General features: G+C 40.2%; 3 protein-coding genes across 6 annotated transcripts in view; 1 reads left to right on the top strand and 2 right to left on the bottom strand.

Moving 5' to 3' along the window:
- The window catches only part of septin8a (septin 8a), a 47,919-nt gene extending 40,860 nt beyond the window's left edge, over positions 1 to 7,059 (bottom strand). The window contains exon 1 of the mRNA XM_007562037.2: positions 6,995 to 7,059. The gene's annotated coding sequence lies outside the window, so the exon portion shown is untranslated. The remainder of the gene's footprint in view (positions 1 to 6,994) is intronic.
- sowahaa (sosondowah ankyrin repeat domain family member Aa) lies at positions 2,021 to 4,183 on the top strand. Its single transcript, XM_016676372.1, has one exon. The coding sequence runs from the start codon at positions 2,243 to 2,245 to the stop codon at positions 3,590 to 3,592; it is 1,350 nt and encodes a 449-aa protein (XP_016531858.1). The 5' UTR covers positions 2,021 to 2,242; the 3' UTR covers positions 3,593 to 4,183.
- Positions 7,060 to 8,335: 1,276 nt separating the features above from the next.
- Positions 8,336 to 27,259, bottom strand: part of shroom1 (shroom family member 1) — a 32,427-nt gene continuing 13,503 nt past the window's right edge. The window contains exons 1-9 of one of the 4 annotated variants that reach the window (XM_016676368.1): positions 23,472 to 24,173; positions 18,248 to 21,081; positions 17,980 to 18,166; positions 17,792 to 17,847; positions 16,584 to 17,126; positions 15,896 to 16,468; positions 15,319 to 15,427; positions 13,876 to 14,148; positions 8,336 to 11,140 (exon numbers count right to left, since the gene is read on the bottom strand). In XM_016676368.1, the coding sequence (XP_016531854.1) occupies positions 10,886 to 11,140; positions 13,876 to 14,148; positions 15,319 to 15,427; positions 15,896 to 16,468; positions 16,584 to 17,126; positions 17,792 to 17,847; positions 17,980 to 18,166; positions 18,248 to 20,871 (4,620 nt within the window). In that variant the 5' untranslated portion in view covers positions 20,872 to 21,081; positions 23,472 to 24,173 and the 3' untranslated portion in view covers positions 8,336 to 10,885. Of the gene's footprint in view, positions 11,141 to 13,875; positions 14,149 to 15,318; positions 15,428 to 15,895; positions 16,469 to 16,583; positions 17,127 to 17,791; positions 17,848 to 17,979; positions 18,167 to 18,247; positions 21,082 to 23,471; positions 24,174 to 27,259 lie in introns of those variants that run through there. The other 3 variants (XM_007562033.2, XM_007562034.2, XM_007562035.2) reach the window with 3 other exon arrangements.

Below are 27,259 nucleotides of genomic sequence, written 5' to 3'. Positions count from 1 at the left end.
CTGTGCCTAACTTAAAGAAAGGGTGTGATTATCTTGACATAGTTTAGATCTTTGTTCGTGACGAACACGTTTCAATTAGTGATGGGAATTTCAGTTCCGTTCAGAGATCCGAATCATTTGGCTTAGCTCCTGAAAAAGAGACGACTTCAGTTCCCAAACCTATTTTTTGTGGGGTATACATTATACAGATTAATTACACACAGCTGGGTATTTTTTAAAGTCTTCTATTAATTATGATGATTTTTCACTTACAGCTGAGGAAATCATTTAAAATTAGAATATTACATCTGACTAATAAAAAAAGATTTTTAAAAACAGAAATGTAAGCTAGATGAAAAGTATGTTTAATATCTGCTTAAAGGTTGTTAATTTCATAATGTACTTGTAATCTGACATACAATGAGACTTGTATGTACAGTCTAATTTATTGAAATGACTGTATATTTAATTCTTGTAATTTGTGTGGAAGCCATCTTTGGTAAACTAATTTGAACACAGTAATTCTGTGTTATGTTTGATATAGCTAGAAATTAAATTGACAGCTTAAAACAAATGAGTTTCTTAAACCCATGGCAACAAGTCAACCTATGTTTGTTGACATGTTGAATGCCAGAGAGAATAGACTGCTACGAGTTTCTACAACAAATATTACTTTGAACCAGGATTGGACTTTTGAATGGTCTAAGCCAAAAAAAATAAATAAATCCATATCCTTATAAGGCAATCTGTGAGTTCTGTACTATTTAATAATCTGAGATATTTAAAATCCATTAAATGTCAAAGCTATGGCTTGGTAGAAACATTGCTTAATCTCATGTTTTGTCTTGTAAATTCTGTGCTGGTAAAGATTTACACACCTTTTGCAGAATGCTTGGAACTGAAAGAGAAACTGACTGCATGACCTTCAATGTGATTACTTGAGCTAATGATTGTCTGACCTCCTGGAGACAGAGTATAAACTTTCATTCATGGCTGAGCATAATTATTAAATGTAATGTGTGTTTATTGAATGAATGAAAAAACATTTCAGGGTATGTTAGTAGATTTATAATAATTTTTAGAGACAATAAGTTTTGTAAATTTTCCTTTATTGGAAGACAAGGACTAAAACCGTTGAAGTTGATGGACATCACCCAACTGTAATTTGCAAGTGTAAAAGAAATATAGCTCACCAAAACTGTCTACTTAAATCTGGTGCTCTTTGAACTATAGGAACTATATAATTTAGTGTAGATAAAAACATTAATAAAAAATACTTTGCACCAGATTTAGCTTAATCTAGTTTCCATCTGTAGTCTCTGTGCAAATTAAAACAGAGATTTCCACAAAGTGAATTTGAAAGTAAAATTGAGTGGAAGGAAATGTTTGGCAGACAACAATGTAAAAGATAAAGAGACAGCCGCAGAGACCTGTGAGGGGGGGAAGCATAGCAACAATAAAGTTGAATTGCACAGTTCATGTGTGGGCTTTTTTGTTAAGCCAACATGGCTATGTGAGAATTTTATTATTATTGGCCTGGAATATTGAAATTTTCAGTAAAACTAAATGTACAACTTAAGTTTGTGTTGAAAAGAACACGAGTTCTTTCTCATTTCGTTAAATGAATCAGCACAAAGAATCGGCTCGGGTACGGGCGGCACATCATTGGTTTCAATATGGCCTCTTCTTATCAGACCCTCCCTTTCAGTTCAGGAATGTCATTATAGTGCAAGCCAGGGCAGGAGCTGATATATGATATGACAGCACAAATATGTGAGGTTATCAAAATGTTTTGGGCTAATTTATGTGCAATAATTCTTTCTAGAAATGCATTGTTACGTTTAAATGAACAAATGCGTTCAAAGACTGAGCTTACAACTGGTTACAGCCAATCAGTGGATAATTAAGCCGTCATGTGACATATTGTAGGCTGATTTTCACACAAGGGGGAAAAAGACTTCAATCCATGCGGAAAAGTTTAATCGATTCTTTTCTTATGTAGGAGAAATTCCACCTTTTACATTTATTCACATGAAATTAGTTAATGTTTTAGTCTTCTCATGAAGCATTAAACGTCCTACCGGTTCACTTTCTTTTGAAAACACCTGGGTATATTATTCAAATCATTTCCACGTCCACACCTTGCCCAATAGAGAAACTCCCCCAGGTAGAGAGGGAGGAGAACAGAGCAGCCAGGTGTCTGAACGGCGCGGCTGTGGAACTCAAGTTTCTTCTTTTTGTTCTGGCTTTAAGAGTTTTATTCATGGATTTAACAAAGGAATCCATTATTTCTTTGCTAGCGGCTGAGGGGGGCAAAGTGAAGAAATCTGATCTGGAGGCACACTTTAAATCCTCAGTGGACTGTGTCGATCCGGCCGAGAAGGATCGGAACAGAGAGCTCTTCAAGACTTTAGTGAACAATGTCGCCTTCGTCAAAGCGATCGACGGGACCCGGTTCGTTATCCTCAGAAAAACGTACCGGCATTTTCTCGGAGAGAGCCAAACGACCGAAAACGGTAATGATGATAGAAATACAGATGTGTCAGGGGAGCAGGAGCAGGCTCCAGATGTGCAAGATGAAAAGACTGACAACTCAGAAGAATTAGCTGCTTCTGGGGGAAATCCTGCATATTTATCTCCCATAGAGCTGGCTCTGCAGAGGAGCAAATGTGAGGAGGTCAAGCTTAAAAGGATGATGAATTTTCATTTTAACAGGAAGGAGAACGATGAAGTCAGGGCCCAGAGCAAACCTTATGGTCTTCCTCTGAGAATACCTGTTTCTACCAGGGTGGAGATCCAAAAACTGAGGGTGAGCCCAGAAGAACCTCCCTACAGTCAAAAAGCAGACACCCCGAAGACTAAGAGGAAGCCGTCCTCGGTGGAGAGTTGTTCGCCCCAGCTGAGGAGGGCAGCAAGGAGCTCCAAGGTGACGGAGGAACCCAAAGACTCAAGGATTTCCTCCATGTTCCCCCTGGAGCAGACGGAGCACGAGTGGCTGGTGAACTGTGCTGCGGGCCACTGGACCCACGTTCACGGCCTGCTGCTCGGCGACTGCCACCTTGCGCAGAAGAAGGACTTCATCTCGGGGTTCACCGTCCTGCACTGGGCAGCCAAGTGTGGGAACAGTAAAATGCTCTCTGTGGTCCTGGACATGGTCCGGGAGGGAAAGGTCACCATCGACATCAACGCAAAATCCCACGGGGGTTACACTCCTCTACACATAGCTGCCCAGCATGACCAAGAGTACATCATGGCCATGCTGGTGGGCGAATTCGGGGCCAACGTCAGGATCAGGGACAACTGTGGCAAAAGGCCATGCCACTACCTGCACAAGGGCATTTCTAAAATTGTCAAGGAGATGCTGATGGAGCCCAAAGCACCGACCCAACCTCAGGCAACGGACCCTCTGTCCCATAGAGAGGAGCAGGACGTGCTGCCAGACCTCTCCAGGGGTCTGTACTCCATTAGCCGTCTCTTCCAGCCAGCGGTGATCAGCCACAAAAAGAAACCCAATCAGAGGTCCGGACTTTACTCTCTGAGCGAGGACAACAGTGAGGAGCAAGACGCCTCTGGCTTCAGACACAGACTGACGTCTAACGCTTCTGTGTGCTGATGAATGATGGAAACGTCACTTTATTTAATTTTTCAGCAGCCTGCTGCTTCTAAAACAATGAAACATATTGACAACTACAGTTATAATAAAGCAATCTATAGCCAATTATTGATATGAAATCACTAAATTTTGGCAATATCCTGAAAAACGGATGTCCTGTTCAAAAGATGACTGAATAAGAAACCTTTAAGGTGGTGTTTACAGACTCTTTACATTATTTTTGTGGATATTTTAATCAGTTTGCAATCATTTCAGCTCCAGAAAGAATTGTTGTTGCCGTTTGGAATCTACTTGCATGAGAAACATTTGCAAATCAAGACTTGACATGTTTCGCCTCTTGAATTGTTTAGTCAGAGATGAACAAACGGGGCGATTACAAAAGGAGAGAATCAAAATGTGGGACTTATGTGTGAATCCAACTCTTTATCAGCAAGAAAATTCACTCATAAATCAAAATGTCAGTGAAATGCATGAAAATATTAACTCCCTCTGTAACAAAAAAATACATAATTATAATATTTAAGATATTCCAAGTCACTGAGTTGAAGCATTTTGATGTAAAGTATATTAAATCTGGCTAAACGCTTTAAAGCGGGTCATTTATTAAAAGCTGCCCGGGTTTTCCTCAAATCTGTTGTGCGTCTCGGTGCCAAGATTTCTCTGAAATATTGTTCGGCTTGTTGGGACAGCTGTGATTCAGGCTGATGAGCAGCTGACTGGGGCTTGGTGTGTTCATGTGCAGCTGGAAGCTACAGAGCTAACTGTATCGTCATACTTTATGGCCAGCAGCCTGGAGCTACGGAGAAGTCTGCAGGGGGGAAAAATCCTCTCCCTCCCTGCTGCCTCTTCTGTGACTTATGATGTCACTTCCCCGGCAGCCTTCATTGTTCCTGCGTCAAGATGACAGGTCATCTCCTCGCCCGAAGGTTTTGTTACGTAAATGTCCTTTTCTGGGGCAGCTATGAGGAAAAATAAGCTGGGATGAGCAGAATGAGGGAAGGAAGGTATACCATTTTTACATTTGAGAGTACAGATTTTTTTATTTTTTTAATGGCACCATCCACAACAAATGTCATATGAAGGCACCTAACAAGATTTTCATAATGGCTTCCTCTCAGAAAAAAAGTGGTGGCACTGAGATAGGGACACTTTCTATAAGAACGCAAAATCTTTAAGTGACTTTAATCAGGAAAGGGACACAGCTAAACTGAAACACTGAGCCAAGAATACTTCCTAAGGAATAGAAATGAAGAGTAGACATAGCTTCATTCAGGAAATTCATATAGTCGAGCACAGAAACACTGAGCTAGAAGTACTTTCTATTGATCTCAAAGAGTTCATGTTGTAAAATCAAAATGGCTTTTTCCAGAAAAGAGATGCTGCTAAACATAGACTGAGTCTGATGTACTATCAGTATTTCACATCATATAAATAATTGCATATTTAGGGTCATTTTGAATTTAGTTCATGTTTATTTTATTTTACTATCAATGTTTTGGAAAGTTCAAACTTTCTGGCTCCAAAACAGAAACTAAACAACAAACTAAAGCACATATACAGATTTTTATGCTGGACATGTACAGATATTCATGACATGCTAACAGGAAGGAGTACAGCAGTTTTTTCTGCTTTTCCTTCAGAAAAACAAGTCATGCTTTATAGTTGTTTTGCTTTGTTCCGCTTGAGTTTTGTTTTATTTGCAGTTTTGAGGTATAGAGAGTTTTTCATGGGAGTCAATTTCCTGGTCAAACTTTCATTGGAGATGCATAGAAAAGCACATGCAAGTGGAGTTAAAACATTGTCTGTCTTTTTTCAGGCCAAATTTAGAGAGGACACATTGTTCTAAAATGTGTTTTCTCTAAATTTTACCAGGATATACCAGAACATTAAGTTTCCAGTAATAGCCTTAGACAGGGAATTTTTGGTTTAAAGTATTTTATCTGTACTTGCTCAAAGCAGCTGCCCTTTTGTGATGCCATAATAAAAACACTGTAACCCCTATGCTTGCGGTTTTTCCATTATCCTAGCAAGCCAGACGCTGAAGGTTCCCTGTTAACAATAAATATCAAGTGGCTCTAGCAGTGTGAAGTAAAATAAAACTGTATGAGACCCAAAGTAACCACCATGGCCGACTCAATGTGTGATTTCTCAAAAAGAACAAAATGATTTCATAAATAGCAATTGGCTCTTCTCTACCAACTGAAATGTTGTACTCTGATTGGTCTTTCCAATGAATCTGTCAGAAAAATAACCTGCTCTGAACTATCTTAAATAGTGGTTTGTTTGTTTTTTTGTTTTGTTTTTTTAATATAGATAAGGTAAACTAGAATTGGAGCCCAAAATCAAATTCTGCCTAAGCCCCCGTTAAATCTTGAGCCGGCACTGAAAACCAGAAACAACCAGGATTTCCAAAAAATCATTTAAAATCATCATCCAGCAAGCATGAGAAGACACAATTACTTCCAGACAGACAAACAATAGCAAAAGATTGATGCAAAGTTTAACAACAAGGCAAGAAACGTGACCAGAGCTAAACAAAAGCTAAATATAAAGAAGAATTTTCAGGCTGTTTTGTCTTCTGCTGATCCACGTCTTCACATTTGTTTAGTCTGAGTACAATCTTCGGTTAATCTTCCTGGGTGTGGCGACTAATGACTGACTATCAGGGGTGGGAGGCTCACTCAAGGTGTGCTGACATTCCTGTGGGTGGAGAGTTCAGAGTTCAGACTGAAACCTGAGCCTTGAAGCAGATCTGAGTACCTGAATCATCTGTTGTGTATATTTTGTCTGCTGCAGCTTTAGGGTTTCATCCCGTGGTTTGTTTTCAAGGCTGTAACTCCAACAAATATCTTGTTTTTGAAAAATCCCCCAGTTAAGCTCCTTGTCTTCTCTACTGCTACTGTTATTTCAGGTTTTGTTGTTTTGTTGCTTTTGCAGTTCATCCTCCTTCCTCTTCCTTTTCATTACCAGTTTGGTGAGGCCAGAAAAAAGCAGCAGGAAAGACAGAAATTTTACATGGAACCTGCAGACTGAACTCTCAGGTTGGGCTTGGAGATAATTAGCCCTGTTTACAGACCGGGAGGCGGAAGCTGCTGCCATGACTGTTCAAAGTTCAACAATATACCTGTCAACATGCCTCACATTTTATCTGCATCTCACTGTTTAACCTGCATGCACGGCTCTTTGTATTAAACAGTCGGGTAGCTATTTATGGAGGAGTTCACAGGCTTGTTTTTTATGATTTGTTTTCACCTTTGAGGTTTTCAAACATTCAGTTTCCTCAACTTGACTCACTAAATCATTAAATCTTTAATCATTTTACCTCCTGAAACAAAAGTGACCTTTAACTTTCATGGAAATCACTTACATCATGTGTGAATGGTGTTATAGAAATACACTTACTTTCCAAGCCTTTTGGAGAAAATAACTGCAAAAAAATAGATTTGATATTTGACCAACTGCATCCATTTTTCCAGCTATCCCAGTTTTTGCTGAAAACAAACATCCCACAGCATGATGTTGCCACCACTATGCCTCACCGTATAGTCATGTTCAGGGTGATGTGGAGTATCCGTTTTCAACACATCGAGTTTGAAATGTTGACCCAAAAGGTCAATTTTGGTGAAAGAACTTTCTTCCATGTATTTGCTATGCCACCGACTTTCTTTGTGCCAAACTGTAAGTGTGACTTAAATCACACATAATTAGCTCCTACATTAGCTTCACTTCTGAAAGCAGCTGCAGTTGATTTTATTTAGTGGGACGAGGGTAAAGGGAACTGAATCAAAAAGCCTGCCACATAATTCAGATTATATTTGTGAAGCCTTTTAAAATCATAAGTCATTCCCCTTCCACTTTGCAGCTACTTTGTGTTGATCTATCATCTTAAGTTTGAGTTGAGTAAATTGCATTAAAGTTCAGGTTTATTGTGAAAAAGTGGAACAATTATAAATATGTTCATATATTGAAAGCAGCTGGATCTTCTTTATGGTTACTTTTTAAAGTTTCATGCTCTTTTATTTTGTTGTTTGATTCCTCTTATTGTATAAAATACTAAAATGTACATGAGAAACTTTATTTCCTGAGTCTCTTTTAAAAAGCAGTGTGTTGATTTGCCAGCAGAGGGCAGAAGCGAGCTCTGATTTAAGTCATCAGTTTACTGCAAACTTTTCTTATACATGAATACACAGTTGCATATAAACACAAATATTCAACACACACAATTACAAAAACACATGAAGCATACAGCAGCAGGTAGAACAAATCTCTCTTTGCTGCTCATGTGGCTTTGGGTGCAGTGAACACATTTGGTGTCTTTCTAGTTATGTAGTTTATGTTTTATTATTAATATTGCCAGTATTAAGTAAACACCACCAGTTTTTGTTGTTTGTTTGCCTCTCTGTCTCTTTTCTATGTCCTACCCAGCTGACTGACTGAACCAAATATCCCGTGCCATACCATTAATTTAATAAGGTCATTTGTGTAACAGGAAGAGTGTCTCATTTCCCCTTGCTATGGAAAAATCTGCCTCCTACACAAAAAGGCAACCAGACTAACCACATATTACCCGTGGTTAGTTAATTTATCTGCACGTCTTGTACTGTACAAAAAGGCTTATCTAGTGTTTGGAGCAAAATTATCTCAAAGGTTTGGGAAATCATTGGAATAAATATCTACTCTGTTTGGATGTCGTAGCAGCACATATATAAATTGAAGGGAGTATAAAATGAAAACCCACAGATGAACAGTGAAACCTTAATTTATTCACAATATTACAAACATCATGGATTTTTTAAAACCCCAAACAGGCACAAACAAACAACTCTCAAGAGAAAATGGAAGTGAAACAAAGCAGAGAAAACAGATTTTGAATTGTTTGCTGATCAATCTCACCATGGGTTAAAATGTTTTTCTGAGTTGGCTTTTATATAGATTTATTTCATTCTGACATCAGAGATCTGTAGTTATTAAACTATATTCACAACAAATGTTTTGATTAAAAGGGACAAGCCTGGACCTGGAAAATATAGAAAAAACTGCTCCTCCTTTCAAACAAAAAGACTTTCCTCAAGTCTTTTTGTTTGGTTGTTCAAAATGTTGGAGGTTTGCATAATTTAGAAATCCCAACCAGCTACAGAAAACAGCATGAAGGCCTTTTCAGCCTTCAGCTGTGAGAAAAACCAAAACAAATGTGTTTGTTTAGAAAACTTTGATGGACACAAGTAAAAATCTCCAGAGAATTTTTTTGTCTTCTGGTGGCAAAACTGAATCAAAAACTGTCAGTGTAGAAGAGCTTCAGCTTTTTCCTCCTACATTTAAATATTGGAGACAATGCAGCCAGCAGGTATGCGTCCTGAGGGGAAAATAACACGGGGATCAGTTTCTGAACACACTCACGATCTCTCACAGACAAAATAAAACAAAACAGAGTTCAGGAAGTTATCCAACAGCTCTGATGTCACTGATAGACACAAATATGGCTGAACTAAATGCAGTACGAATGCATGTAGATGGGTTGTTTGATTCAAGTACCAAAAGACAGCTGGGAATAAAGACACCTGCAGTAAATTAAACCTATTAAAGTGTTTCAAGTATAAGATGTCGCTTCTGCAAAAGGACATAAGAGGAAATACTCCGTGATAACTGCTTTTGTGAGTTAGGGTAAGGAAATATTCAAGACTCTTCATGTTTTGTAGTCAGGACACCTACAAATTATTAAATTATTTTACAGCAGTGAAGAGCAGGTAGTCAGTCTCTGAGAAAAAGAACCTTATGGGTAACAGGAAGGTGCTACTACAGATGGATAATGATCTTTAAATTATACAAAGGATTATTTCCCTGACACAAAAAGGCCATTTTAATTTAAATGTGTCAAATGCATGTGTGGTCACTTATTGGCAACACACAAAAAATAAGAACTTTTGATACAAAAATCCTACAGTGAACACAGATATGAAGGGTGGATTTTACCTAACCCTCTATGTATTGGTAACCTTAATTTCCCTGGGATTATATGGAATTAAACTCTTGGAATTATGGGTAAAAGAAATTGCAGAGCTCAGAAAAAGGGACATGATACAGTCAATAATGCAGCTGGAACCAACACAGAGTCAACAGCCACACACCGAGGCGTTTGTGTCAGATTGTGTTCTTGAACGCTCACAAGTAAAACGTATGATTATATGAAAAAAGTGAGACTTGAACAATAACTAAGCAGTTCATTAACATACACTTTACTGGTGACAGTTGGGAGAAATTGGTTTGCTGATCAATAACAATGCTGGTCAGAAGTGGAGCAGAAATTACATAAACTGTGACAAATGACAGTCAGACTGGGTTCACCACAGAATGTTTTTAATGAGTGCCGGTATATTATGTCTCCACGTTACCCGACAGAGACAAGATTTCCGCTTTCTCCTCACTGGATTAATTATCTCCATTTTATCAACATATTCACTGTGGAGACTTTGCGGTCATTAATTTTGCCTCTGGTGAAGATTGTGCTATGCATTTAATGTACTTATTTGTTGCGGACATGAAAATGAATGCAACTGTCATGGAATACAAGCCTGAAGTTAAAAAGGAAAAGTTGTAAAAGTGATGATAAATGCCCTTTAAACTGAAGAGGAAAAAAAAACATTTTAACGGATGGAGTAAGGCTTTCACTTCAAATTATTTAGACTCCAGTTTGATCTAATGTGCATACATGTATCTTTACAAAGTGCTTTTTTTCCATTGAACTTATTATTTCTTTTGGTTTTTAGAACCTTAATTTGAAATGCATTTAGAAACACAGACAACCAAAAAGAAGAATATTAAATCTTCTACATCTACAGTACATTTTTCTGGAACAGCACACCGCCCTCCGTCAGGCCACTGAAGCCTCGTCGCTGTTCAGAGACGGTCTTAAAGCTTATCGTAAGTTTCCACAGATGCAGGCACAGGGCTGCAGGGCCATTATCTCAGTGGACAACAAAAGGACAGTATCTGAATTACTACAAGTTTCTGCACAGCAGCTCTAAGATAAAAAGTTCCAACAGCTACAATAATATATATCAAGGCACACTGAAACAGTTCAATTCTGCTTAAAGTGAAAACAAATGTACAACATTAAGACATGTTTTAATGCACACTGCTGCTTGTGCAAATCGAGATGGGCGGAAAAAGTTCACTTGACTCTCAGCAGATATTTCTGTCCTCCATAAAGTCTTGAAAGGAGGGAGAGAAAAAAAAAGAGTCATGATTGGATTACGTCCAAAAAGCCTGACAACCAGAGCCACGGTGAATGTTCCTTCACATGTTCAGACTGTTGGAAAGCGCCTCCAGCTGCTCCTCTCCCAGCCTCTGCTTCTCCTCCAGGTCCTTCTGGCGGATGAGGAGCGAGGCCTTGGTCTGGACGAAGCGCCGGTAGTCCTGCAGCTGCTCGGCGGACAGCTGGCGCGACAGGAAGGTGGAGACCAGGTTCTCTCTGCGGTCCAGGTTATCCTTCAGATCTTTGGCATCCTCCCTCTGTTTGCACAGCAGGCGGTGGCGACTGTCCAGAGACTCCTGCATGGAGCACAGCAGACTCATTAGACTTCAAACCGTCAAAGGTCCTTGCCCAGGTTTATATTGTGATTTGTAAAGGTGTTTATATAGTTTAATGATTTTAAATCCTGTCATCTTATTGGAATTTAATATTTTAGACTGTCTAATATTTTAGGGGTGTCACTATGCAAAATGAATCCCACAAAGCATTGTGCAGAATGCTGCAACTAGCCATAAGCTCACACTTTGTATGGATATGTAATTTCCACCTGTTTGATGGAGTCTCACTGCAGTAGAAACCCACACCTGTCACAGATTAGTGTCAAACACGCCAAAGGTTACAGGGATTATTAGAATGTTTGTATCTTTTAATGCCTGTATTGTAACATCTTAATGTATTATTTTTGCAGTGCTTTTATGTTTCTTTATAGTTATGTATCAATCTCACTACATAAATAAACGTCCCTTGCTGTTTCTTACTCAAAACAGAAAAGTTAGGAGTGAGGTAAATGTGGAATTATCGCAACTAATATATTGCCACTGCAAGATTTTCTAACACTGTGCAGCAAAAGAGTGACATGCATTTGTATCCAGGACATTTTACTCTGAAACCTCTGAAGCCTCCAGAAGTCATCTTATCAGTAAGGAAAGTCCAACTTCAGGTGATTTAATCTCATAAATTCAGCGGATCTGGGGAACACCTGGTGGTGGCTTTTTTGACAAGACAAAAGAGCAAAATGTTCAGATCCTATGTGCTGCGCTGCGCTGATGTTCTTTACGATGGCCAAAGTGATGGTAGTGGTTAGAGGCCACTCTTCAATAAACAACTAAAAAGAAAGAAAGAAGTTTGGTTATTGGAGCGTCGTTGTCTGGCTGTCTAGCGGCTGAAAAGATTGAAAACTCAGGGCGAGGACAGCACATCCTATAAATTCATAAACCAAAGCCTTGCAGCTGTAATTGCAGGACAGAATAATAACCCAGAGCTTGAAATCAATTCCATGCAACACTTTTGTGACTCTTATGTATTTAAGAAAATTAAAACTTGGTTGTTTTTCTTTAATTTAAAAACTGTTATATCACATAAAACTAAAAAAATACAACAAGCTGAAGTTTTAGTTATAACAGTACAAGAACCCCATATAAAAAATGTTACTGTGGAGGCGGTTTTCTCATTGGAACTAGATGATGTGGAAGTTGCAGCATCACATGTCAGAAGCTGCAGTGTGTCCGTATGTCAACAGAGGGCAGGGTAGATACAAATGGCATCGAAACTGGACCAGAGTTTCGGTGAGTCAGTGTAAATAGCACTGTTGCTGATAACAGCAAGAGAGCAAATGAGGCTCTAACAAGCCCTGTGTGTGCAGCACACTCTGCAGTCATGTCCAGCTTATAGACACATGAACAATGAGTGCTTTCAAAATAAATCTAGAAATCAAATGCATCCATGCAAACATGAGCTGAAGCTGAAATAAACGGGCGGGGAGGAGGGGTGTCATGACATCACAAGGGATAATAAGGGACAGGAAGTTTCATGTTTCTCAACAAGGCTGACAGTTTAATTAAAAAAAAAAAAGCAATATGTCTTTGTTTTTCGTTTTAAAAATCAGCCTAAAGGTTTAGAAAAAGTATGCATATAATATTTGTTAATCGATTCTCCAAAGTCTATTAAAGTGTTTGTCCTGGAAACAGATAAGGTAGAAAACTTGGTCATTAAATACAGATAAACTCAGGAGCATTTTATACATTCCACACAGTTAGAAGCCTTGACTTCATCAGAGCTGCCCTTCAACTTCTCCCTGCTGCTGTGTTTGATTTGGCAAAAGTAAACCCAACCAGCGTAAAGCTGACGGCATCAGAGCCGCTTGTGCTTGTTGTTTATCCAGGCGCTCTGAATGAGCTGCATGGTTACATAAAATAATGTGTCCTTAGAACCACCTGCTGACTGTCTGCTTTTACTCACACGCATTAGTGTGTATGTGTAAACAGCATTAGGAGCGACAGGCAGAAGCGTAAAAGAAAACATAACATGCAGCGCTGATGGTAGGCTTTGGAGGACATTAGCTGATTATTATCAAACCTTCCGCTCATTGATAATCTTTTAACTTTATTGTATATTATATTTTATGCAGACAGCAAAGACGAAACTAGTTAGAGATTCGTAAAAATAAAACAAAAAAGATAATGTAGTATTAATGCCATGTTAAGAAACATAGCGTGCAAGAATATGTTTTAAACTCTTGTAATTGTCAAAGTGCTACAAGAATTTTTTTTTTAATTTACAAGAGAATTAAAAGTACAAGAATAAAGTTGTAATATTGTCAGAATAGTCATAATATTAAAATTTTATTCTTGTAAAAATATGACTTTATTCCAGAAATATTATGACTTTATTCTCGCCACCTTTTTCATACATTATTTCAACATTATTCTGGCAATACTATGACTTTATTCTCACAATTTTCTTTTTTTTTCTTTTTAAATCTACTTTGAATAATTAATTGAGCATACTGTACTGTTTAATAACTAGGATCAATTGGAATGTATGTTTGATTGAATTGATATTATTACTTTTTTTTTTTTTTGCAAAGCACCTTGAGATGACATTTGTTGTTAATTAGCACCATAAATTAACTCAGTTGAGCTGAACTGAATTAATGTAGCCCTATTAGCCCATCGTATAACAACAAAGCAGTGCAAAAATGAAAATCTAAAAACAGCAAAACTCCAACAGCAACAAGAACAAACCGGCTTCCTACCTTCTCCTCAGCGTCGGTGTGTTGGTCCACGACACTCAGGGCGTTTTGCACCCTGGCCAGCCGGGCAGAAAGGCACAGCAGCAGGTTGACCACCCTCTCCAGGTCCCCGATGAACAGGTTGTACCTCTCCAGCTCCACTGGCAGACAGCGCTCGCCCACCAGCAGCTTCATCGCCTCCCCGAGGGCCGCGTTCTCCTCCACCTCTGTCTGCAGGGCTCCGCGCGACTCCTCCAGAGAACGCAGATGCTCGTTGATATAAGAAACTAACAAAAGCTGCGAACACAACGGAAAAATATGCTTTGAGAAACAATTCACAACCTCTGAATCTTTTCACTGTTGCCATGGCTACAAGCAAAAAGTTTAATATATTTACTAGAGATAATATGCAGTAGACCAACAAAAATTAGTGCATAAATGTGGAACAGAAGGAAAAAGATACATGACTTTACTTTCAAAATTGCAATTAAAGTCTGAAAAGTGTGGCAAACATTTGTAGCCAACCTTGTTTACTCTGCTGCCCTTAAATACAATTCACATATTATTCTTTACAATACCACAAAAATCTGACAAAAGCACCAATAAGAAAATCATTGTTGACAGAAAGTCAGAAGCTTCATTAGCAGTTTGGCTCACATAGCAAAGACCTGGATGACCTCTTACCAAATGAAACCAAAACGGAACTATTTTGTCTACAAACATACTTTGACTGGGCCATTCCGACAAGACTTGAACCTCAATTCACAGATGCTTTCGATATCATCTCGTCTAGCCTGGCTGAGCTTGAGGTGTTTTGCAAAAACAAAATGGCACAAATTTAATGTCCAAACCAGGTAGAGAGAAATACTAACAGACTTGCATCTGTATTTGCAAAAGTTTAAATTTGTGCGTAATTTTTCTTCCGTCCAGGTTGGTCTTTCAAATAAAACAACAATCACATGGACTGGAGTTTGTGTTTCTCAGAGCATAAAATGTGGAAAAGTTCAACATGCATGAATAATATTCCAAGGCACAGAAAATGATTAAGGATGAAGATATGAAGTTACAGGAGAGAGTCTGCAGGGCAGCCAGGAAGAAAAACGAGAGTTAGCTGCAAAGCCAGATATTACACAAGCTAGAGACTCTGATAAGAGGCAGACAGAACATAATGTGATAAGGGACATGGCTATCTGTAGTGAAATGGATCCGCTTAAGGCCAAATAGCAACCAGGTAGTATCAATTTAAAATCACCAGACTTGGTTAAAAAGTAGAAACCCAAAGGAAGCTGCAGTTGTGCAACATTCATCCTGTTTACACCAAATTCAGGAAACACTGAAGTAGTCTAAAACATTAGGACATATTTAAACTTATCTTACTAAAAACCCAGGAAAAACATTTATGCATGTCAATACTTCATTCTTCATAATGAGCTCATTATTTGAGCTGCTTGTTAATCTAATAATTACCTTCATCTCAGTGATATCAGCTTGGCTTTGCTCATCCATACACTGAGATTTCTCGCTGTCTGAATCAGGCGGACATGGAGATGGTTCAGCTCCTTTACCCGCTTCGTTGCTAAAGACAGAAATACATTTATGTCAATACAACTTCATTCATCCAAACGTTCTCTGCTGTTTTTGCAGTTCAGGCATGATTTGGCAAAAATGTCATATTTGCTGTGTCAATGTTGCGGAACGCTGAGGAAAGCCAAGAGGCATTACAAAAAGCAGAAACAGAAGAACACTGTCTCCATGCATCTGCTTACCCAGACACACACCCCAGTCTAAGCAAATAACCAGGTGTCTCTGCACATGTGGCGTAACAAAATGTAATGCAACACTGGCAAAGCTCAGCTGTGGAGCCAGTGTAAAGTTTCATGGAAACATTCATCAAGCAGTCATGATTAACTTGTCTGCTCTGTCCAAATGTGTGAATAAAGTCATTTTTGATACTAGATTCAGTTTTTGTCACTTGGAGGGATGACAGGTCAAAATGTGTGTGAAACAAATCCAAGTTTGAACCAGGCTATACCCCTAAATTCACCTTTCACCAGCTCCTTTCTGCTCCTGCTTCTTCTTGTAGTGCTCCTCCATCAGCAGGGTGTCCTCCGACAGAAGCTGCTCCATCAGCATCAGGCCAGTCTTACGACTGGCCAGCGGACAGAGCACCCTGGCCAGTGACTGGTCAGCTTTAACCACCGCCTTTACAAGTTCCTCCCACTTAGGTTTCCTGGCAGACGTTTCTGAGCTGTCTGTCTCTCCCTCTGGCATTTCCCTCATCTCCGTCTCCTCCTTTTGTCCCACCTTCTCAGCTTCCAGATCCGGTTCTTTCGGCTCGTCTGCCTGGTGACTGACTTCTGCTTTGGAGGCAGACGTAGAGGGAGACACAGAGGAGTCGCTTGTCTGCTTCGTGGCGATGGAGCCGCCACGCTCGTCGGAAACATTGTTTGTCTGAAAGGAGTTCTGGAGATCCGCTTTGAGCTCTTCTTCTGGTGGGAGAATCCACAGCGACGGATCAGTGGTGACGCCGCAGCTCAGAGTCACTTCGTGGTTTGTCTCGCCACTTGATTTGTCCACAGTTTGCTCCCCCTCTAATCTTGGGGAAGTCCCACTTCTACTAGAAATAAAATAATCATAATTAAGAACTGAAGAGGCAGAACCAGGTACATAATAAAATAACTTAGGAACCTCAGTTGGCATCCAGAAAACAGAATGACAAAGTCTCCTCTTACCTGGAGACAGGTGTGCTTTCACAAGGACGCTTTGTCTGGGTGGGTGTGGAACAGGAGGATTTGATCTCCCATTCGCTGATCTTTTGACCTTTGGGGGAAGATGGGTTGGAAAATGTCTCGCTGGGTTCTCCACCGGAGACTGGAGAGACGGATCCACCAGAGCCTGTTTCTCCTGTTGCATCCTCCCTCTGCTCAGAGCTTTGCTTCTGGGGAGGAAGTTTCTGGGTTTGGTGTTGGTTCTGTCCCTGAGAGTTATTCTGACCAACAAACTCTGCTTCTTTTCTTGTTTCCTGCCGTCGAGCGTCTCCGTCTTCAGCAAAGTGTGAAATACTCCTGTCATTTCTGCTCCCTCCTGCAGGCTCAGCTGAATTCCTCCGCAGCTGATCCAGGTGCTCTGAGCTTTTGCTCAGGGTCGATACTTTAGTTATCTTGGATGCTCCAAGCTCCTCCATGGACTTTCCCCTCTGCCCCACCTTCCGAGAGCGCTGCTGGCCTTCAGGGACTCGCTTCTCTGATGGCTGTTCTGCTTCATTCTTCTGGCAGCTGAAATTGACGATAAAATTCAGAATAAAACAGAAGGAAAAAGCTCAAACCAAGCTCTGGAAAAGTGGAGATTTAAATATGAATGACTAAAAGAAATAAAGTGTCTTGCCAATCTATTTGTAATTTTTCAAATTTTGCTCAATAACAATTACAAACTTCAATGTATTTCGGTGGGATCTTAAAAACCAACACTAATCAGTGGAAAATTGTGAATTGGAAGAAAAATGATACATGGTTTGCGGTCAGTCAGACTGGACAGACAGTGTCTGAAAAGCAACTGTTATCAGAGTTTCTCAATAGGACTTACATCTGGGCTTTAACTGGGCCATTGCAGCACATGATTATCCTGTGATCTAAGTGGTTCCATTGTAGCCGGATTTTTATTGATGTTGTCATGCTGAAAGAATAACCACCGGCCCAGTCTCATATCTCTTGCATCCTCTAAATGGTTTTCTTCTGTACCCCGGCTCTTTTATTCCTGGTCTATGGCGCTTGTGTAAATCTTTTCAAAAGAATGTTGTTCACTGGAGTGGGTGGGTGTTAACGTTTTAGGTGCCACAATGAATTAAGATGAGATTTATGCTCGGTGAACACATCATTGACCTAATACTCTCCTGACCTAAAAACCAATTAAAATGTCCCTTTTTGTTGCCACTGGTACATACCTCTGGGTTTCCATGGTGCCGACTGGTTCTGGATTCTCTTCTTTGTCATGCGCCTGCTGTCCCAATGGAAAATACACATGTACATTTTACCAGATTTTTCTACTGTTTTATCTTTTTGAGAAGATGCATTTAGTTTAAAAGTAGAAACAAAATAAGGAAAGTAATGAGTAAATCTATTAGTGATGTACCTGAAATGTATGTGGTGTGGATGTGGATCTGTTCCTGAGGAAACTGTCCGGCTCCCGCTGGTCCAACAGACTGTCTGCAGATGCAGATTTTCCCTGAGGTGGACCGTGACTCTCCCTCGCTCTGGAAGAGTTTTGGTGGCCAGGATAGTGGCCTGAGCAGGACTGGGCAGAAAAGAACTGGGCATATCTGTTTTGGGAAATTAAAACACAATCTTCAATTTATCTGAGTGTCAAGGTAGAAACAGTCTAATGTGTGATTCTTTAGTACCTGATGGAGCTACTGGGTGAATCAAGAATACGCCCAGCAGAGTGGGGTCTATGGTGTTTCTTCTTCGTGTGTTTCTCATGATTCCACGATTGTGGGCGAGGATTCCAGTCAAATGGTTTCTCACCGAGAGAATGTCTTTGTCTGGATGGAGTTGGTAAATGAGATGCTGGGTGCTGTGGCTCGGCCACTTTCTGGCCCGTCTTTCGCTCCATGTATTCCACGAGGGCCTGATGCTGAACATGCTTTAGGTTCGTCTTTGACGCGCTTGAGACAGACAGAGCTCGACCTCTTGACTCAAACATCTCCCTCCGTGCTGCGACCAGTCCCTGCTCCGCTTGCTGCGTCGCCTCCTCTCCTTCAAACTCAGCTGCAAACAATCCTTCACTTTCATTCCCAAACGAGCGGCAAACCGAGTGTTTGGGCGTGCTGCCGAGCTCGTTGAGCTTCTCTGGCTCGGAGAAGCACATCTTCTTCTGCTCGGGGGTCAGTCGTTTTCTGCCTCCGATACGCGCCACTTGAGGCTGAGCCACTTTTGCCATCCGCGCATTTTTCATTTCAAACGATTTTTCAATTTCCTTCTGAATGTCCCCGACCTCTGCTATGCTGCCTTTCTCTGTGTCCTCGGATGTCAAAGATGGGGTGAGTGTGTCTGTTGATATCTCAGAGTCCTGTGATGAGGAAAATGAGTGAATCACTGCAGGCCTGCACTCAGAGTTTTGCGTCAAACAATTTGGCCAAGGCAGCTGCAGGTCTCGCCTCTTAAATGACGTCTTACTCAAGACTTTGCACTGGGCGTCCTTAAGTTTCTCTTTGTAGTACTTTTTAAAAGAGTCATCCAGGGTGCCGCAAGCAGCAGACAGAACATTTCCTCTGTGGTTCCGGCTAGTGTCACCTTGTGCAGGTGTCTCATTATTATTTACTGCCACCTCTTCCTGGACGGATTTATTAAGGACACCATCCTTCCTTCCACTGAATCCAGGATCTGGATTGGGCTGCATTGCTGTTCGACTGGCTCCAGTGAGGTGATACAGCAGTGGTGTTGTCTCTTTGTTTATCCTCTCACTAGCAATGTCTTCCAAAGGCTGCCACTTCCCTCTGTTGGTATGATCTTCTCTTCTGTTGTGGCTCGGCGACTTGTTGCCCATCACCAAATTGACGTCATTTTTATGAGTGGCTGACTGCGGTGGGCTCTTTCCGTCAGGTCCGCAGTAGAATATTGGGTTACTTGCTGTGTGGCGGCCAACCTCGCGACTTTCGTCCAAGACATTTAAAATGTGGGGTGGGGTGTAATTCTCCTGGTCCAGGCTCTTGGACATCTGGACCATTCCCTGATCCACAGAAGTGAAAACCTCCTCGTCTTCTGGAATCATGGACGTATGCGAACTCTCATGGAAAGGTGTGAAAAAGTTATCCATAGTGCTGTGGGATCGTGGTTTGTCTCGTTGATGGTGGGTTTCTAACGCAGCTGAGACCTCCCTTGCAGCTTCTGTACCACATATGGTTGCAGAATGTGTCCTCACACCAGGTTCGGATGGTTTGTACACCCCTGTGACAAAGTAGAACTGACCCTTGTGTTGAATGCTGCTGCTTAGGCAACTCTGGCTGCCGTTCCAGGGACTGTCGGCTCGCTGCAGTTCTGAAGAACCACGCGCTTCCTGAGCTGAGTGTGCCCTTTTGTGCTCGCTTCGAAAAGGACCACCAGATTTAATCTTATGGTCTCCATTACAGCCAACCATGCTAGAAGTCTGTTTGGGTGTCAGATGTTCAGGCTGGTTTCTACCGTGAGGTGGTGATTGGCTGTGGAGCTCAGCGGCAGCATTGCTGTCCACAATGGAAGGGTTTTCTGGGTTCACCCTGGTCTGGTTGTGAAGTTGGAGGTGCAGCCGGTAGCTTGGTGGATGCTGGATCTGCTGCATCTCATGAGAGCCTCTCCAAACAGAGTACAATGGCTCAGAACTCAGGTTTGAGCTGCTCTTATCTAGGATTGCCGTCTCTGACCTTGGGGAATTTAGATTCTGAGAATGTGGTCGGCCATGGAGTCGAATCTGTTGTTGAGGTTGTTGGGGCAGGGGTTTAAATTCAGTACCATGGAGGTGAGCCCTGCTGTTCTCCAAGTTTTTAGTGGCTATAAAACTATCAAGGCGTACTGGTACCGGTGGGGCCTGACCACTTTGGGACGGAGTCCTCGAATGCACCTCTTTTTTAGGGTGTGCGTTGTTGTGCAAACTCTCGCTGCCATTGAGGCTATGGTAGTTCAAATCAGAGTTTTTGTGATACTGCTGTGAGATGGCTTCGACAGAGCGGTAGAGCTGATCCATGGTCTTCGAGTCAGACTGCAGAATCTGGGTTGGATGGTAGATAGACTTTACATATTTAAGGTCAGCATAGTGGCTGAAGGAGCTGGACTGCAGGTCATCAGGGAGGAAGGGAGATGGGTAGTCTGGGGCAGTGGACCCACCAGAGAAGGAGCTGTATGCAGAATCTCCTTTGCCGTGCTGGTGGTGGCTTAGATGGTCAGCAATACTGCTGTTGGACTTGGCTGGCGAAAGCCGGCTTACAGACAGGCTAAGAGGATGCAGGTCCACGTTGCTCATTCTCTCAAAGTGCAAGCTGTAAGAATCCATGAAGGGTTGGGGTAAAAGGCAGGAAGGGAAAGGCAGGGCTTGTAAATCATACGTATAAGAATGTACAGTGATGCATCTGTCCGTCTTGTGGATGGAGGGGGGAACTTGGGGAGCTACCACTAACGTGACTGCACCCAGTTGTCTTATTAATTTCAAATTAGGTCATGTTCCTCACTCTGTTAAGTTAAAGCCTCTTGAAAAAGTCAGCTTCTGGTGGAGAGAACATAAACACAAAACATGCTGTTAGTCTAATATCTTCACTCAGAAAGCAGTTCAGGCATACATATGGTTTAAAAACCACAGATCAAGGGTGGGATAGTTTGGCAAAATATGGGTTCTCAAACTGCAAGAGGAAAATTGACTAATATAAATGTTTGCGTTGAATCAGATTACAACACATGAGCTAGTTATGGTTGTCACGCTTTACTGTTGTTTCTGTTCTTTGTTAAACCACTGGTCTACATTAAAATGTTTTCAATTACATTAAAAGAGATTTTTGAGAGTTTTTCCAAACATATGCATTTTATATTTGAGTCTCCAATGTAGATCTGAGGATCAGAAAGGTTTAACCACCTGCTAAAGGAGGCATGTGCTATTTAGCATCATTAAAGCCTCTCATTCTCATTAAGGGCTCTGAGGCTGGTTGAGCACACTGCAGAATAAACATGAAAAAATGTCAGGAATCCCACATGAAATATCTGGGGATTAGTCAGATGACAGATATAATACAGCAAAGTGGCATGAAAAACACTTCTGAAATTACTCATTTTTTAAGAAATACTACATTGTTGCTTTTTAAAACTTCTATGTCTATATTTATCTATATTTGCGACAATAATTACAAATACAATGTTAATATATCTGAGCACATGATGCTTATTAGTGAACCCTCACACAAACAGCTTTTCTCTGATTTACATGGAGCTCTAACACAATTTCAATAAAAAACTTCATATCAAAACTTTACAAAGTCAAATTTCTAAAGTTTTTTTCTTAAGGAGTCAATTTAAAAAGTATAGGTACAAACAATATTTTGTGGTTCATATTTCAACAGACCGCAAAAACAAAAGAGAATGTGGAATTAGTCATAGTTACTCAAAGTGTAAAACCATGCAACAGTTGGGATTTGGAACAAACTTCCAGAAAACTGTAAAACAGCTGAAACACTGGGTGCCTTTAAATCTCAGCTTAAAACCCACCTGTTTAGAGTTGCTTATGGCAATTAATGCTTTCAACGTATTTGATGTTTTTAATCTTTTTAATGATTTCATCCTTTCTTTTTACTTTATTTTTATTTTTCTTTCTCACTGTTTCCTTGTCAAACGATGTTTTGAAAATCATGTAAAGCACTTTGAAATGCCTTGCTGCTGAAATGTGCTATACAAATAAAATTTGATTGATTGATTGATTGATTCAACTGATGCAATATTTTTACTGATGTAAAGTATTGCATCAGTGGTACAAAATTCATTTTTTAATTTTACAAACTAAAACCCAAAGTTGTCTAATTTAATCATTTAATCTGGAAAAAAAAGCAACAAAAGGCAACACTACTTTTTTGTGTATAAAATCTATGCTAAGTTTATATTTTTACAAATAAAAACACAATTTAGTTAAAACGCTGCCAGTACTTAAGCAATATTGCACCACATGGAAATCTTCTGTCATTACCAGATATCCAAAGAACTCATTGTTGGTACTGAGATGAGCTCCAGCAAGCTAATGATGGGTTTAAGACTCTAATAACAGGACTCTCTCATGACCCAAATGCCTTCCCATGACTTGCTGTTTAAACGTTTGAAGCTTGATGCTTATCAAGCATGTACAAAAGTAAATGTTGCTGGTAAAACAAAGAGACACCAACTAGTTATCAAACAGTGACTTAGCAGAATCAATATTATTATTATATTAGTGATGGGAACAAGACATCTTGTTCACATCCTGAATAAGTTGAATTAGTTTGTTTTCTGGTTTATGATAAATAAATGTTTTCCCTGTTATGCTTTAACTGAACTGCTGACTGAAAACTCTTGCTATGCATATCAACATCAGTATTTCCTTCAAGATCTGCCAACTCTGTGGAGGCTGCAAACCTGCACTAAACATGATGCAAGGTGGTCAATTTGCTTACACACAAAACTCACATAATGAGAGACTTCCAAGAAAAGTGTTAAAGGGAACTGGAAGAATTTATGAAGAGGCTTCTGATCTGCGGTGTCTCTGATTGAGTGTTTCCAGCCTTTCTCTCTCCTCTCTGAGAACAGAGAGAGGCGACCAAACAGAGGAGCGCTCAAGTGGAAGTGATGGAGGGGACAGGCACTGAAAAAATGTACAGAGGGGAGCAAAGTGGGGGAGGGAGGGTGAGGCAAAGGGTGACCAGCCCAGACAAATACTCTCACACGCAAACCACAACAAGAGACAGGAGAAGTGAACAATGACAGCCAGAGAGCAGAGATAAGTCGGGAGACCGGACAGATGGACGCAAACTGCTAAACGTACTGGGAGCTGCTTCGATTTCAACAGTTTGCAAAATGAACTTCATAAAAAGTTTGTGTACAACAGGCTGCAGTTAAAGATGGAAACAAGAAACAAAAACTCACCAAAACTTTAAGGTTAAGTCACTGACTTCCCTCATTACCGTCTGAAAAGGAAAGATTTCTTTTGTTGGTTCCTGCATCCAGAGGAACCAAATTATTTCCGCCTTCTTCCAAAGTACGACCGGAGCAAGTTACCAGGAGAGGCAAGTGTGAGAGGGAAGACTTCTAAGTGGGTCCCTTCTCCCCCCACAGAGACCTGAGGCTGCCTAGTGGGAGCCACTGATTGGCCAGCCGATGACGTCCAGCTCTCAGACGCACAATGAGCGCAGCAGAGGGAATATTTCACTGCTGCCGATAGCTGCTAGTGCTGCCGGCTGCCCGAACAACAGAGAGAGAGAGAAAGGGGTGAAAAAAAAGAGAGGCCTCGCATTCCTGGCTGGCTTCAAAGACGGAGCAGAGCCGGGGCACCATTCATTCCCAAGGCCCTGAGCCTGGCGCATGGAGACTAGCCAAGGCAGGAGGGAAGACTGAGGAAGGGAGGAGGGGGATAACGGCGAGTGGGTGTATGGGTGACCTTCCAGTCTCCACCCCACATAGGGAAAAAAGTCATAAAACTAGCTGTTCCTCAAAATGATCCTCATTTATTCTGTTCCTCAAGGTTTTCCTGTACAATTCATGTTAGTGTCTCAAAAGTTTCTAAAAACTGCTGAACTTTTACATATCCTAATAATCTAAACTAAATATTTGTAAATGCAATGGGTTAACAGGAATGAGAGGGGGGAGATTTCAGCAACATTTAATGGAAAACAATATTGAGTTACATAAATACAGTAAATATTTGAAAGATCTAAATCTGTCTTTTAAAAACCCTAATCAGATTCTAATAATTCACTCCAGTATTGCAGTTTTGCACCTATTTAATTGTAAAGTGGTTCAACTCCTCCCCACCCCCCAAACAAAAGAGAAGAATTCAGTTATATGCACGTTTTACGTTAAGATTCTGTGCTTTTCCAGGCTTAACTTCTCAAATTGCAGTAGTTGAAAACAAACACATAGAAGCAGACATGCTTTAAATTCATGCATGAATGTGAATGAATTAATTGATCTTTTAGAGAACTATACAGCAAGGGTGCACAAATTGCAGTCTTATGGCAGACCATTTGTCTTTAAAAAGCTTGAAGTGCCAATACCGATTACTTTGTATGAAAAGTCACAAAATAAGATGAGTCGGCAACAGTGGGATAACTATTGTTTATCATCCATGTGTAGAAAGACAAATTTAATTGACAGGCCAAATTTATTGGCTCGTCACCCTTATTGGACAGAAAATAAAAAACTCTGAAAATAGAAATATTTTCTATCTTCCAGTTTCTTTGGCAAAGTTTCAAATATTGCCTACTACAGTCAAGTGTTTTAGATCTGTTAAGGATATATTTATCTACTTTGGGTTTGACCAGTATTTTAGAACTTAAAATAAGGATGATCAACGCTAACTAATCAGCTAAACTCAAGAGCTGCCTTTTGTCATACTTCAAAATAAAAGTGTCGACATACAACATAGTGTCAAGCAAAAACCACTCACCTTAACATTCTCTAATTTCAATTTAGTTCATTTAATAAAGTAAGACTGACATAAAATATACAGCTCTTCCCAAGACAAATTTCAATTTGACAAGAAATATTGTGCTCATTACATCCCTAATGTATAATATTTAAAGGCACCTTTAAAAAAACCTTTAAATTAATAATACAATGATGCCAATATTCCTGGCCTCCTTCTGACTCGAGACACATTTGAAACAAACACTAGTTAGTCTTTTAAATGTCATGAATTTCTTACACTCAGAGCTAAACCATCCCATAAACCACTGCCTTCAAACAGGACACTGTTCAGTCTGTAATGTGCTTCAAACCCACTCTCGATAACAATATGAGCTTTCTGAACTCCTGTGTCCGTTTAGTGTTCAACAAAGACCCTTGTTGCCTTCCCTATTGCTTGCTGTTGAAGCTGGTACTCAGCTATGCAGAGGTTTTGTTACTGTTAGGACAGTGTCAACAACCAGCTGCATTCACGTCCTGCTTGTGGCTCTGGCCCGCTCCAGCATAATGCTTATTTATGAAAGCTGAATGTGTTTGGAAGAGACGAGAAGAGCAGAAACTACATCACCGAGATAAGTGATGCATCATGGTGCCTGGAGGAGAGAGAAACTTAAAGATTAAAGATAACACATTCAGCTCATGATGCAAGACTGAATGAGACACGGTTCGTGAAAATGAGATGAGATTTTAACAATATTTACAAAAACAAAACCTATCAGACATACCCAAACAATTTCAATAAAATAACTGAATCTTTTTTTTATATTTATGCTTTAAGGAATAGGAATGAACTGGAAATGAATTAAGGAGAATTGTTAAATAGTAATCTACGACTTTCTGTTTCCCAAGGCAATAAATATGATGCATCATAGGTCAGCTATAATTTTACATTTAAACCACAGATATGAGATGCAAACTTTTAGCAGTATTAATTCATGCTCTATGGTATTCTTCTCTCTCAGTGTAAACCACACTTCTTTACCACCAAATGGTTTTTTAAAAGGTACAAAAAATACTGTCACAAAAAAATAAAAGTAGGAGGGAATCTTTAAACTGTATGTAGTTGAATAAATTAATACTAGCAGCAACTAGATGGGGTTTTGTGAAACAGAGTTCCTCTGTATGAAATATTTACATTTTAAAATCTCCAGCTATGTTTTAATGTCATTAGCGCTACATAATGCAAAGAAATGTTTCCAGTTAGAAGAGTAATTTACCTAAATGAATCCATGAAAAAAGATAAAAAGACAAAGTTGGCGTAAGGAAGGAGGAACAACATAATAGACAGAATGACATTTTTTATTTTAAGCATTAACATTATCCCCACCCCATCAGATTTCTGAATGACAGGCGACAGGAATAAAGAAAAAGTCATATTTGCTGTTGGAAACTTTTACCTCTTTTTCACTGATACATTTCATCAGTTGGGTGGATTGGAGTTCCTTTCAGATCTACTGAAAGGAGATCCTTAATTGCAAAACATGAAGGAAAATAGGAGCCAGGCGTAGCAGAGGAAACAAAGTAAAAAAACAAGAGTAAATCTAAACTCACACTCCTCATCATGTCATCATGACTCATGAGTTTCTGGAGATGACAATCATAGCAGGAAGAGCAACAAAGAAGAAATTCAAAGAACTTTATATGACTGCTGGCAGATAAGAGGCTGATCTCACACAAACTTTTACCTACTAAAAAACTGTTAGAACAGCCAGTTTAAATTTCAAAATGTCCAACTATGACATTACTTCTGACATCAAGTTTCCAATAAGCCCTTAAAGACGTAATTCCTTTTCCTAATCCAACAGAAACAGAGGAAGCCGGTTAAGCAAAGCAGGAAGTTGTGGGAAGTTGCGCTCACAGAGCAAAGCCTCTGGCAGCGTGGAAAGGGAAAGGCACCAACACCTGCAACAGTTTTCCCTCCAAAGTCATTGTCAACACAGAAAAAATTTATTTAATTATGTCTGCATCATGTATGCTTCAGAGAGAAACCATGGCTGCCAGTTGCTGGGCAGTGCTCACATCAGTGTCTAAAATCTCTAGCTGACCAAGACAAGCTGTCACAGTCTAATAAGCTCTGCATTCCTGGCCTGATCTGGCCCAAATAGCAACAGAGACCTTTGCTCTACTTTATTTAGTCGCTGCAGGTTGCTGGACAAAGCGATATTTACAAAACTTCACAGAATGCATGAACTTTTAACTGTGACAATATGTTTTTTTTCTGTCTTTGCAGCTATGCAAAGTGCCATCAGCAT

Source organism: Poecilia formosa, unplaced genomic scaffold, assembly GCF_000485575.1.
Source record: "Poecilia formosa unplaced genomic scaffold, Poecilia_formosa-5.1.2 Scaffold133, whole genome shotgun sequence".
Lineage (NCBI taxonomy): Eukaryota > Metazoa > Chordata > Actinopteri > Cyprinodontiformes > Poeciliidae > Poecilia > Poecilia formosa.
This window is presented reverse-complemented; position numbering and strand designations above follow the sequence as displayed.